Source organism: Anabas testudineus, chromosome 22 (assembly GCF_900324465.2).
Source record: "Anabas testudineus chromosome 22, fAnaTes1.2, whole genome shotgun sequence".
Classification (NCBI taxonomy): Eukaryota; Metazoa; Chordata; class Actinopteri; order Anabantiformes; family Anabantidae; genus Anabas; species Anabas testudineus.
This window is the reverse complement of record NC_046630.1, coordinates 16,023,781-16,035,873: the sequence shown is the minus strand read 5'-3', so window position 1 is coordinate 16,035,873 and position 12,093 is coordinate 16,023,781. Positions and strand designations below refer to the sequence as shown.

General features: G+C 43.0%; 1 protein-coding gene across 6 annotated transcripts in view; it reads right to left on the bottom strand.

Moving 5' to 3' along the window:
* Nucleotides 1-11,276, bottom strand: part of vav2 (vav 2 guanine nucleotide exchange factor) — a 151,970-nt gene extending 140,694 nt beyond the window's left edge. For 3 of the 6 annotated variants that reach the window (XM_026339653.1, XM_026339658.1, XM_026339657.1), the window contains exon 1: nucleotides 9,891-11,276. In XM_026339653.1, coding sequence (XP_026195438.1) covers nucleotides 9,891-10,094 — 204 coding nt within the window. In that variant the 5' untranslated portion in view covers nucleotides 10,095-11,276. The remainder of the gene's footprint in view (nucleotides 1-9,890) is intronic. The other 3 variants (XM_026339654.1, XM_026339660.1, XM_026339659.1) reach the window with 3 other exon arrangements.
* Between the last annotated feature and the right edge of the window lie 817 nt (nucleotides 11,277-12,093).

Below are 12,093 nucleotides of genomic sequence, written 5' to 3'. Positions count from 1 at the left end.
GTTAAGCCAAATCTGTAGCTGCTAATGTAGGGTGAGCCAGATGAGCGGCGAACATCAGTGTGAGGGACATGCTCAATTTCACAGGAGAAAGCTGCTAAAAGCTTTCTCTCAATCAGATTCTCTGTGACTCCAGCTTCTGTGCTCAACCCCCGCCCCACTCCTCCCTCCATCCCCCATCTTTGTTTTCCCCAGGAGCTTTCCCTGTTTAATTCTCAATTGTTTAGCCTCCCTCTCTACAGACTGTTGCTTTCATTACGTTAACACCAAACTGGTGGAAGCTTTTACATTTTTCTTCACCTTTTTCGAGGGGAAATGGGATTGAGGAAGCTCACCTGCTTTCCTCTAGCTAGCACTTAAGAGAAATTGGTTTTTTGAAATATCATCAATCACACATGGACAGGGCAACTTGTTTGCATTACATAAAAACACAGAGATGGTCAATTGTGTCTGAAAGAACAGAATACCCAATTTCCTTTCCTCATGATCTGAATCATATGTCTGAATCTGTGATAGCGTTGGCAAATGCTGAAACAACTTTCTACAACAACACTGAATGAGATGAACATTTTAAAAAGTTGCGATTAACACAACAGAACTGTTCATAATATAATGCATAAAACAACAATGCAACTATTATTTTTAAGGGTTCCTGTTGGACTAAAGGGCAACAAAACGTGCCATGTTACAGTGAGAGACAGTTACACAATAGACAAATGACACACCAGCTACACAATAAAGGAAAACAGGCCCACACACAGTAAACTAAGACACATATCCAGTTTTGAGGAAATGTAATATAATACGTAGTATACTCTGAATGTCTGATTTCCCCCTGAGCTGCTTTTCTTCCCTAAAGCTTCTCTGCCTCCTTATGTCCTCCAGAAAGGATTTCTTAAATGACTATGAACATTCAGCAAGATAACTTCCAGCAGTAGATAAAAGCTTAATGTAAGTTTCCGTGGTCTTTGTTAACAATGACAATTACAATTTCATTAGTATGCATGATGGCAGCTTATTACAGATATATTAATGGGGGAGAAACTAACAAAGTGGGATTGTAAGCACTCTAAGGTCTGCTTTAGAATACAAATTAGTGTCAGTTAAAAACTGTCTAGGTGGTTTTGTTTTCTGTGTATTCAAACAGGCCAGTGGTTAAAGAGGTCACCCCTCAGCTGAATGGCTTAGGTTTAGGGCTTGCTAGCAAAATGTTCCTGAGCAAGATACTGGTGCTAGTGGTGATGAGTAACACACTGCATTATCCCCACCCCCCCAACCCCCTTTAAGCCTATAATTACTCAACTGAATTAATTCCATTCGTGGGAAACTGGATTAAATCCAACAATTAAAATGAATCAACATAGCTCCAGTTCCTACTATACAGATTATCGGTGCTAAAAAGACTGGATGATTAGTTGAACTTATTGTTTTAGTTAACTGTCAGATGAGCACTGCACTTGCTGGTCACAGTATCACAAACACAAGAAGATAGTGTATTATTCATAACTAAAATGGGGCAATTAATGTGAAGATCACACTGATAGATGCTGTAACAAAGTCTCACAGCTACAACAGGGAGTTTAAATTTACAAATTGCAAACAAATCCACACATCACTAAAGCAAGAGCGTGAGGAAATGATCTCTTCCACCCTCTATAACCAGCAGCACACTGTTCTACTTTGTTTGCATGATTAACCAGAGACTGAGCTGTGGAGAAGATCAATAAGTACTCGCTCTTTATGGGACTGAGTCTAACATTGTAACCCTACCTTTGTGCCCTTCCTATTGCACAGCCAATTATGTGATATGATCAATACACGTCAGTAATGGGATATCGGCCGCTTCTTGTGGCGATTCTGTGGCCAAGCCCTGAAAAATCCATGGCTAGTGTAACATAAAAACATGCCTCCTATACTGCCGCCACAGGGGCAATGCGTCATAGGGGTGCATATTATCTGTTTCATTTGGCAAAGAGATAGAGAAAATATGAAGCTGTTTATCTTTCCCACAGAAAGAGGCTGCTAGAGTGTGTGTATATACTGGGGTTGAGAGCGTGTGTGTTGGGGGTGGGAACTGCTGTCTCTCCCCAGAGCACAATCCGGATGCTACTCTGGTACCAACCACAGGAAGCAGCCGCAATGAGTCGACCACCACAACCACTTAAGTTAGACTGCCAAGTTCTGTTCTGACACTGTTCTGACAACCCCCCCCCCCCAACATTTAAAAGACTAAGTGTCATTGCCGACAGTGGAGTATGACAGATGCCACTCAAGGCCTGGACTGGAAAACAGTAGTTATTAATAACATTAGAGTCAAAATTAATTAAAAAAAGAAGGAGGGAAAAAAAAGATCTTCTGTGGTGTGGTTTGAGGAGAGCTGCAGGGGGAAGACATTCAGCCATCTGGCTCAAGGCTACAGAGACAGGACTACAGCCTACTCCATCTCGTTTCTCTGTGGAGTGATGGCACCCAGCAGAGCACGGCTGGCTCTGCAAAGATTCAGGCTCCATTCCACTGCATGTTCATGCAAATCATCCCCCCCAACAACCAATACGCAGATGGAGCCCCTTTAGAAATCAGACGGTGCCCATAAGGCTACACGATCACATGTCCATCTCCATGCAGGCCAAGCAGGCGTTTTGTCTGGATTTGCTTCCTCAAAGTCTATTGTGTCCCCTGAGATTAGTTAAGATAGTTATCAAGATACAAACAGAGTTATCCCAGAATCCACTGGCAGTTCTCAACACATAGGCAAAGATTTTAGGTAATTCTACCATCATGTCTCCAATCTTGACAGTGAAATGCTCTTTACTAGATTTGCTGGAAGCTGTCTTTGCATGACATCACTTGAACTCTGACAGTCTGAAAGATAAGGTCAACTTGGAGTTCTCTGCAGGAACACTGTGCTCACAACAGCGTTCCCTGAAGAATGCAGAGAACGAAAGGAAAAGAAAAAAATTTTACATTCTGCAGGTTGTGGAGTTTATTGAAACACTCAAACACTCTAATAAAATGCAAAGCTCTGGTTTTCAGTACAGAGCGCCATAACACAGAAAAATACCAAATGAGGGCGAGGATAACATGACACATACAGCAAGTTTAAAACTTTGCATTATGGGGCAGAAGCGCTTTTCTTTATCTCCCATAAGTGTAATTATTCCGGGATAGTTGTCCAATGATGCTGCAAGCAAAGCTTAGAGGTTAAGTAAGTCAGAAATGCATCACGGGTCAGCACCACACGAGTGAGATCGTGCTGGTGCTGTGAATTTTATCAATAACAGTCATATCCTGTCCCAGACAAACTGTATATTCTGTTGAAGAGACTAGCAAGTTAGATATAGTGGTTTTCTTTTCCCCAGATATTACACCAGGTTCATGATGCCTACAAACTCTGGTACGCATGTTCATCAGAGGAAAGTCATGGTTGTGGACACATTAAACTGTCGAATGACATGGAAAGGGTTAACCTATGGACCAATCAAAGGTAGGACTTTACACTAGATACAGTATCAATTTGACTTGAAGACACCTGTGAAACTATTACAACTAGGCTAAATTTAATGACATTTACTCAATATTCGTTGCTTACTAAATAATTTATTGTATTTAATGATGAATTATCAGTGCTTACATCTATATTGCTCCTTCGGACCTGCCTGGATACAGAAAAGTTTACATTATACCTAAAATTTGGGTACAAGTTACTCACAACACTTGCAAATATGTCCAGCATTTAGTGTCTGTAGAAAGTCAGAAATAGAAGAGATTGTCTGGATTCCAAATTCACATCCTGTTTCCTTATCCCATTGTACAAGCAGGTCTGGAGAACCGCTGTAGTCTCTGTGACCTTTCAGTAGCACTCATTGTGAACTGACCTCAGCTACTACGTGACTAGTTCAGCTTGCATACAACACTACCTTAACCATTTTCCTATTTAAGTCTGTGCTGTGCATTCTTCCTCGCACACAACACCACATCCTGTACACCTTCACAGCATCACATGTATCTGCTTACAATAGACTGTGCAGTGTTATCCCACTAATGAACGATTAGAAAGGCTAAAACCATATGTTCTGCTATGTTTAAAGGCAAATCTCTTCACTTCTAATGAATATTTTTCCTCACATTTCATTGCTCAATTTAAAATCACTAATAACATTGAACCCATTTGTCAATGTAAAGACCAAGGAAAATTTGTCTTTTGAGATATAAAGACATTTAGTGCTGTGACTGTACAGATGACATGTTGATACACTTTTTAGGAGGATAGATTTACAGCTTGTAAAAAAAATTGCCATAACTTTGACAGTAACAGCTGGTCAGAATAGTCTAAAACCTTCAACTGTGGTTGTTTCCGTTTCCAAAGGAATTTTATTTTTAGTCCAAATAGATACCAAGACTGTCCTTCGACTTGACAAAGTTCAACCTCTCTCCTGCTGCAAGGCATCCTCCCTAATGAAGTGACCTTGAACAGGGCACTGAATTCCTACCAGTTCCAAGAATACTGCTCTGCACTCTAAACAGTCAAACCTCACTGTGAAAATAGTTACGCAATGATCTGTAGCAGAGCTCAAAGCGTTGCTACTGTACTGCCACTGTTTCCCCTTATTTACCAGTATACAGACTAAATACAAAGAAATTACATATTGTTATAAAAAACCAACACACAAGCCAAACAAATATCAGAAGTTACAGTTCTGATTTTTGAGACCTAGGGGCAGGATTACCACACGCAAAAGGTTAGACCTAGGTCTATTCCCTCCTTGTCAATCCCATTAGCTTCCAGTGACACTATCCCAGCTGTGCGGCTCCGGACGTGTCCCTAACGAGCTCCATTAGCAGTATTACCTGCATCCGACGGGTGCTGGGGTCACAGGGTCAGAAGTAGACCAAACGCCGAGATTAAATTACCCCGGAGGGAGCAGTGCTGGGCGGCTGCCTACAGTCGACAACACCCCCTCCCCACACTAGCTACAAACAGAGGTTTCAGAAAGACATGTGGGCAGGCATTTACCATGCAATTTCTCCCGCTAATCATATTTCCAAATATGTAATCCTGCATTAAAAAACAGCAACCAACTGTGCTGCTCTACAGAGCTCCTCAGCCTGTTTTAGCTCATTGTTTTGGTTCCGTCTTTCCTGACTGCCAATTGTTACTTAATACATTAACAGATTAATAGAAGCCTATTTAACACTTATTTAAATACATCTTCAGGATTAGACATGTTTACATAGCCATTGACCAAGTGAGAATAGCAGAAAAAAAAATCATTAAAAATCAGCTCCTGTTACTTGCCAGCAGCCAATATTTCTGGTGGGAGCTGGACATAGTGGAAGAACCTCAATTACTGTGAGTGGAAGCGGCAGGCTCTGTGTGAAATCTGGAGCCCTACGGAGAACTGAGAAGCTCCAGGAGGGCTCTGGGCTCAGCCAACATTGATGCAGACTGAACACAGGTACTGTAGCATCTCCCCCCCACACACACACACACACACACACACACTCACACACACACTCTTACAGTACACACCTATAACAAAACGCTCACAGAAATAAAAGCACAGCAGCACTCACATACATATCTGCCTGAGTCATCCCAAAGGTATTCACAACTACCTCACTAACAGGAAAAAAAAAAAAGAATGAGGGGGGAAAAAACACGCTGAACACACAAAGGGCTTCAGAGATCATGGCTCAGTCTTGTCTTTCAGACATAGCCTAAGGCTCTGGATTCAGGTTGTGTACACTTTGAGCTCTGAAGCATTTCCAAACACCAAAGCTCATTAACCATACATTTATAACCTTGGGGTAAAGAGGAAAGTCTCACCATCCCTTCAAAATGCTGTGTTTTGTTTGTTGGCTGGTTTGACCACATAAATGAAGATCAAACTGGTTCTTTGAGCTACCTCCACTCATTTCCTATTCTCTTATTCCTCATCTTTTTGTTAACAACACGTTGCTTGCTGAGTAATCTAACATAAATGTCAATCAGAAGGCCAGTGTTTTCTGATCGGTGTTCAAAATGAATAATCACAGGCTGGTGGGTGGGAATGTTTCAGTTTTAACAACAAGCCATCATTGTGAAGTGGAAAGATGATGGTTGGGCATTTCCTGTTTGGGCCACCTGAATTTACATTTTAACCATACGTTTATTCTGTTTTGTGCTCAGTCCATGCTCAGTGCTGATCTTGTTTCCTTGTTTTTATGCCATTTTTGGAGACACATGAGAGTTTACAAGAGACTAAAACAAAATCACCTTTCACCTTTTTTATTTTACTGACGTTCACTTCCTGTTATCTGTACTACAGGCGGTCGCAGAGTTTTAACATTTCAGTCACTTCTTATTAACAAATGTCAGTGAATTTATTTGAATCATTTATTCTGATCCCGTGGCGCATTCACAGATACGAGTGTATCAATCCATCCCCAACACAACCAAGGGGCTGGATCTATCCCAGCATGCACCAGGTGAGAGGCGGATCACTAGACTGACACATAGCCAGAAAACTCCACTTGCACTCACAGCCACAGACCATGTAATTTATGAATCATTCTACCTAACCTGTCGACAGTAGATGGAAATCTGAGCACCCATTGGCAGGAAACTATGGTGATCGATTATTTACAATTGTCCAGCCTATGAAATGTCATCAAAAGGGTTCCCACAGATTCAGATTGATTTGCAGTCCAAAACACGAATAGGGCCATTAATACCCTACATAACACACAAAAAACAGAGGTAACATAAACCAGAACAAGCTCGGATCAATGCCACTGCTTTTAGTAATAATGAGATTAAAGCGTGTTAACAGCAGCGACTGAATAGAACTAGTCGGCATAAGAAAAAAGGAGAAGTACACCCCTTTTGTCTGAATGTCACACTGCTGCTGAAGGAGGTGACACCACATTGTAACCAATGTTACAACCAGAACCCTGTGTGAAAATGTGTACTACGGCGTAACGCTCAACATTAAGCCATATTCAAAAGCAAAACTCGGAAGCTGTCACTCATCACGCGAATGGAGCCGTTGAGAGAAAAAGGCACATTTTGTCCAGAGCAAACAAAATAATCGCTCCACTTTACCTCCTCTTCATTTGACTGAGCCGCGGACTGTGTGTTCTGAGTGTTAAAGCACATGTGCACTGACCTTTTTCATAAGTCATGATCATAAATCACGTACTACTGTTCTGCTGCCATCATGGTGTTTAACCCAATTTGTCACTGAGAACACCACTTCCACCCTCACTGCAGATTCCACACACAGGAAACGGGAGTACAGGATTAGTGGGCGGATCAAAGCGTGCCATCCAAGCCCCTCTCTAGCCTTGTAATCATGGAAGTCGGTAGCTTCTGCAGCTGATAAGTCGAGGCCACCGGTGGTTACTAGGCAGAGAGAGGGAGAGGGCTGCAACCAATGCTATGCCTTTTACTTGCTTGTCTAACCTGCCAAGAAATCCCAATTTCTTTTAACAATGTTCAATTTACAACTATAAGACCAAGAGAAATGCAGATTTTCATACAGAACATAATATTTTTTGTTTGACAAATAACTTGAACAATTAATTCATGATCTAAATTGTACTGATCAACTTACTGACTACAGCGAGAGAGAGGAGCAGCCAACGACACAGACACAGACACAGACTGAAAGCCAGACAGACACAACACAGACAGACACAACACAGACACATTCACACATTATGATGACAGAAAGGGGTCACGGAAGGTGTGCCAAGAATATCAGACAAATGTGCTGTCAGCGGGCAATCGTTCTGACATGACGGCTATTTTGGCCTCTGTGGGGCATTAGAATAAGAGTAACTGAAAACAATCTGCATGCATGCAAATGGGAGGCTTTCTAAAAAAAAAAAAAAAATCAAATCATCCTCAGATATGGATTTAAACTGCTACCACCATACAGGTGCTCTCATAAATGTGATTTAGGTGCCTCGTCTGTAAAGATAACCACAATAAAAGCTGAGAAAAGAAACACTGCCTCTATTAATTATACTGTACCCACAGCCAGATATATTAAATACTACGGAAATATTAAAGGTCACACTACCTCATCACTGCTGTCAGTGAGTATATACACTTTGTTACTTTTAACAGGATGCAAATATTAAACCATCTCCTTAAATGAGAAACATGACATACAGTGGATCTTGTTTTAAACTGTGTTGAATCACCGATGACGCCTGCGTTTGCAGCAAGAATCAATAAATAAGCGATTTAAACAACAGATAAAGTGGAGCACCAAGTTAAATCTCTTCTAAATCATAACACACAACGACTTTATTTGGACTGTCGCTATTAAACGAAAGTCCAGATGAGGCTTGAAGTGGTCTACGACGTGCACGGCTCAGTTTAGAAAGCGGCGTTCATCCACCCACCTCCCACAGTGAGAATAGAAAGCCACAGTTTGATAAATGTTCTTTGGTTGCACTTCATGTCAACTAGGTGAGTTACTTTTCTAACGTGCGGATCAGAAAACGCACACTGAACAGTAAGATGGACGACAAGTGGCAACAACCAGGTAGCTCACTTAGTGACAGTTACAACAGGAAGCAACAGGTTCTTCATCATATTTACTCCATCATCAGTTAATATAGGTTTTAATCATAAAAGAGAGTCCATGACTGCAAATAAATTTGATGAATAAGTAGACAAGACACCTAAGAGGAGCAACCTATTTCACCTTAATGTAAATATTCAGTAATATTATAATAGATATCTTCTGTGTTGAGTAACTCATTCAATTAGAAATCACAGAAGAGACTAAACCGATCAGTTTGCTGCTGTTTTATCATTCTTTATGGGCCAATTTGTTTTAGTTTTCAGAAGTTTTTAGGCAGATGTATCTTAAATGTGAGGTTCAGGTCCCTAGTTGAGAAGACATCTCGTGATTCAGCTACTCCAAGCTCAGTAAAGTGGCACTTTAACGCGTCTGAGGAGGTGAAAAGCTGAATTCGGACTCGAGGCCTGTTTTCGCCACAGTGCTGCCACTTTTACCTTGTTGGTGTCCTGGTTAAACACGCCGGAGCCGCTGAGCTGCAGCTTCGTCAACATTGGACGTGTCCTCTGAGCGCCCAGCTCCATGGCTCAGGTGCGCACAGGTGCGCACACGCGCTGGCTGCTCCACTAACGCCATCAAACCTGGGGGCGCGTTAATTGGCTGTAGGCTGACCGCGATTGGCTAGAATGGTTGTTCACTCACTGTCTGCGCCGTGATTGGCTGATGCCTCCTGTCAATCTGTTTCCTGTGTTCTGGTTGAATGTTTTATATCTGAACAGGTGAATCTTCCACTTCCTCTTATCTTTCCTCCCTTCCCCTTGGAACTGCACTACCTGTTTGACACCTGCAGAACAGTCTCTAATGTAAAATGTAGCATCAATGCAAACTGTCAGTTCTTCATATTCCTGATTTTTCTGATAGAAAATGAAACAATTACACTTTTAAATACAACAGAAAGCAACAAACCGGTTCCTCATCAACCTGAGGTCTGCACCAGGGGGCTCCATTTGTGGGCAGAGGCACCTGTCCAAACCTGATAAGATCCTGCGTGCGTTAAAACAACTACTGAAGAACACGTGTTGAACTACTGTGTTATCAAAGATAAAGTGTAGCTCTAAGATGGACTGAGGCCAAGAAGTGGGCTGGTTGAGACAGGAAGAGAAAGTCCGGGATTGTAAATATTGCACATATTCAACTTTTCAAACAGTCAATCAAAGCAATAATAAAAAAATAATAATAATAATAATAATAATAATAATAATAATAATAATAATAATAATAATGATGATGATCATCATCATCATCATTATTATTATCAGTGGCCAACTGCTGCCCTGGCAATCAAAGAGCACTAAAAGTGTCTGTGCACTGTCTCACCTGTGACATCTGAGGTCTGAAATTGATCTCCTTCAGATCCACTGATCCCGGCGAGAGGTTGTGCAACATCTGGCACAGGAGCACCCCGTCTCGCAGGGCCTGTGCCAAGTCGAACACGGCCGCAGAGGGCCACACGACCCGGTGGTTCGGGGGCAGGACCTTGCAGTCTATCAACCACCGCCCGCATTGTCTCCACTCCTCCATATCGGCTCCGGAGACGCTCCTCGCGAAGTAACCGAGTCCTGCGAAGTGATTCACAGCGAGCTGAAAAGCGGCGGTTCGCGGCGCACCAGCAGGCACTCCGGTTGGCTCCCTATAGGCGCCCGGGTGCCTCGATCATTCACTCTCACCTCGATGCCAGGCGATTTCACAACTCTAAAGTGTTAGTCGCAGTAGGTCACGGCGCTGTACCCCCGTTCCAAACACATGGCGGCTCTCCCGTCCCTCTAAACACGGATGATGAAGCCTCAAATCATAACACAGTCCCAGCAGATCCAGCTCAGCAAAAACGCGACCACACAGCGGAGACGTGCTACGGGATTTTTCTTCTCTTCATTCTTAAAAAAAAAAAAAAAGTTTTTCTCAGCACATCAAATCCAAATCGCGTGGTTACGATGGTGGCAAAACAAAACAGCTGGATGCAGCGGTTTGTCATGTACCGACTTCCCCCCCCCCCCCCTCCAGTGTCTCACATTTCAGTGAACCGAGCAGGACAGCCCGCTGCACAGTGTGGAAAAAACTGCCTGTTTCAGATGTGTGCAGTTGTTGAACCGGAGTCCGGAGTCAGCCGCCGCATTTGCATGTAACGTTTCCTCATAAGTTAAAGGCTTTCAATTTACTGCGTGCGCACACTCACACACACACACTCACACACACGCACACGCACAAAAAGAGAGAGATCAAGAAAACAAGACAACGTACACTCCAGTCCTTCTACAGCGCCGAGGCTCCTCTATTTCCACAACACAATCTAAACATCCGCGGCAGCGGAAACAGGGAAAAACAAACAGAGTTATAAAAAAGAAAAAGAAAAAGAAAAAGGAGAAGAACCAGTGTTTACGTTTATCCGGGGAACGCTACTTAGTTTCGCGCCTTTACGCACGCCCAAAAATAGCGTTACGCGTGTGGACGGCTTTGGCTTTCTGTGATTTCTGGCTCCGTTCCGTTCACGTCCTCTCTCTCTCTCCCTCTCTCTCACTCTCCCTCTCTCTCTCTCTTTCACGTCTCCCACTCCTCGTTTCCCTCTCGGACGGGGATGTTTAGCGGTCCCGACTCCAGCCGAGGAGAGAGGAGCGTCCGGGATTCAGGCTCGCTGCTGAACAGGCACGCACGTGGTGACAATGTCGTGCAAAAGATCAAACTTGGACGGTGTGTCCTACACTTTGTTAAAGTGGCTCCACAGTCAGAGAACGGGGTTTTTTTTTTTTTTTTTTTTTTTTTTTAGGGGAATATCTGTTGAAGAGGTTTGGTGATGATGCGCCCTCTGATGGATGAAGCGCGCAATGCACGGGAGCGGATTAAAGGGGCAATGCAAACAAAAAGCTTAACCCTTCGATCTGCTCGTGGGTGCTGCTTGCATGTGATTTTATAAGGGCCGGGTGTGTTGCAAAGCAGAAAAATTACATTTGGATAAGCTGAGCAATAGCATCGATTTCCAAACACCGTAAAGCCTCTGACCTCTGCACAGACTGTAACAGCTGGCAGTTGTAGACTGGTAGAAAGGAGGCGGCAGGATTCAGTGAATCTTCTCTCAGTGGTGTGGTTTATTGTGACTGTCTGATCCTGCACGTCATCCAGTATAGTTTATGAAAGGAGGAGCTTTGTCAGGTGTGAGAAAATAACTGTGATGACGTTACCTCAGCTTGAACTGGACACTTTTACTGCAGGCCTGATTTACAAACTGGATGGCGTGGAGTGCGAAAGAGGCGGCCATTCGCCAGGCAAACGGGGCCTGAAGGCCCAGACAAGCCGGGATATAAAGCAGCAAACGGCAAAATGCATTTATTCCAAAGGAATTGGTGAGATCAGACGAAAATACAAAGCGGCTGTGGGAGCTATTGTGATGGCTTGTTGTCACTATATGTGACCAAGCTTGTGGCCCCTCACATATTTGGTGTGAATTAGCAGATGTCATGTGGTGCAACCGCACATACTATTTAGCTGCATTGTGGAACATTGCGTAACAGGATCCCATGTTGTGTTT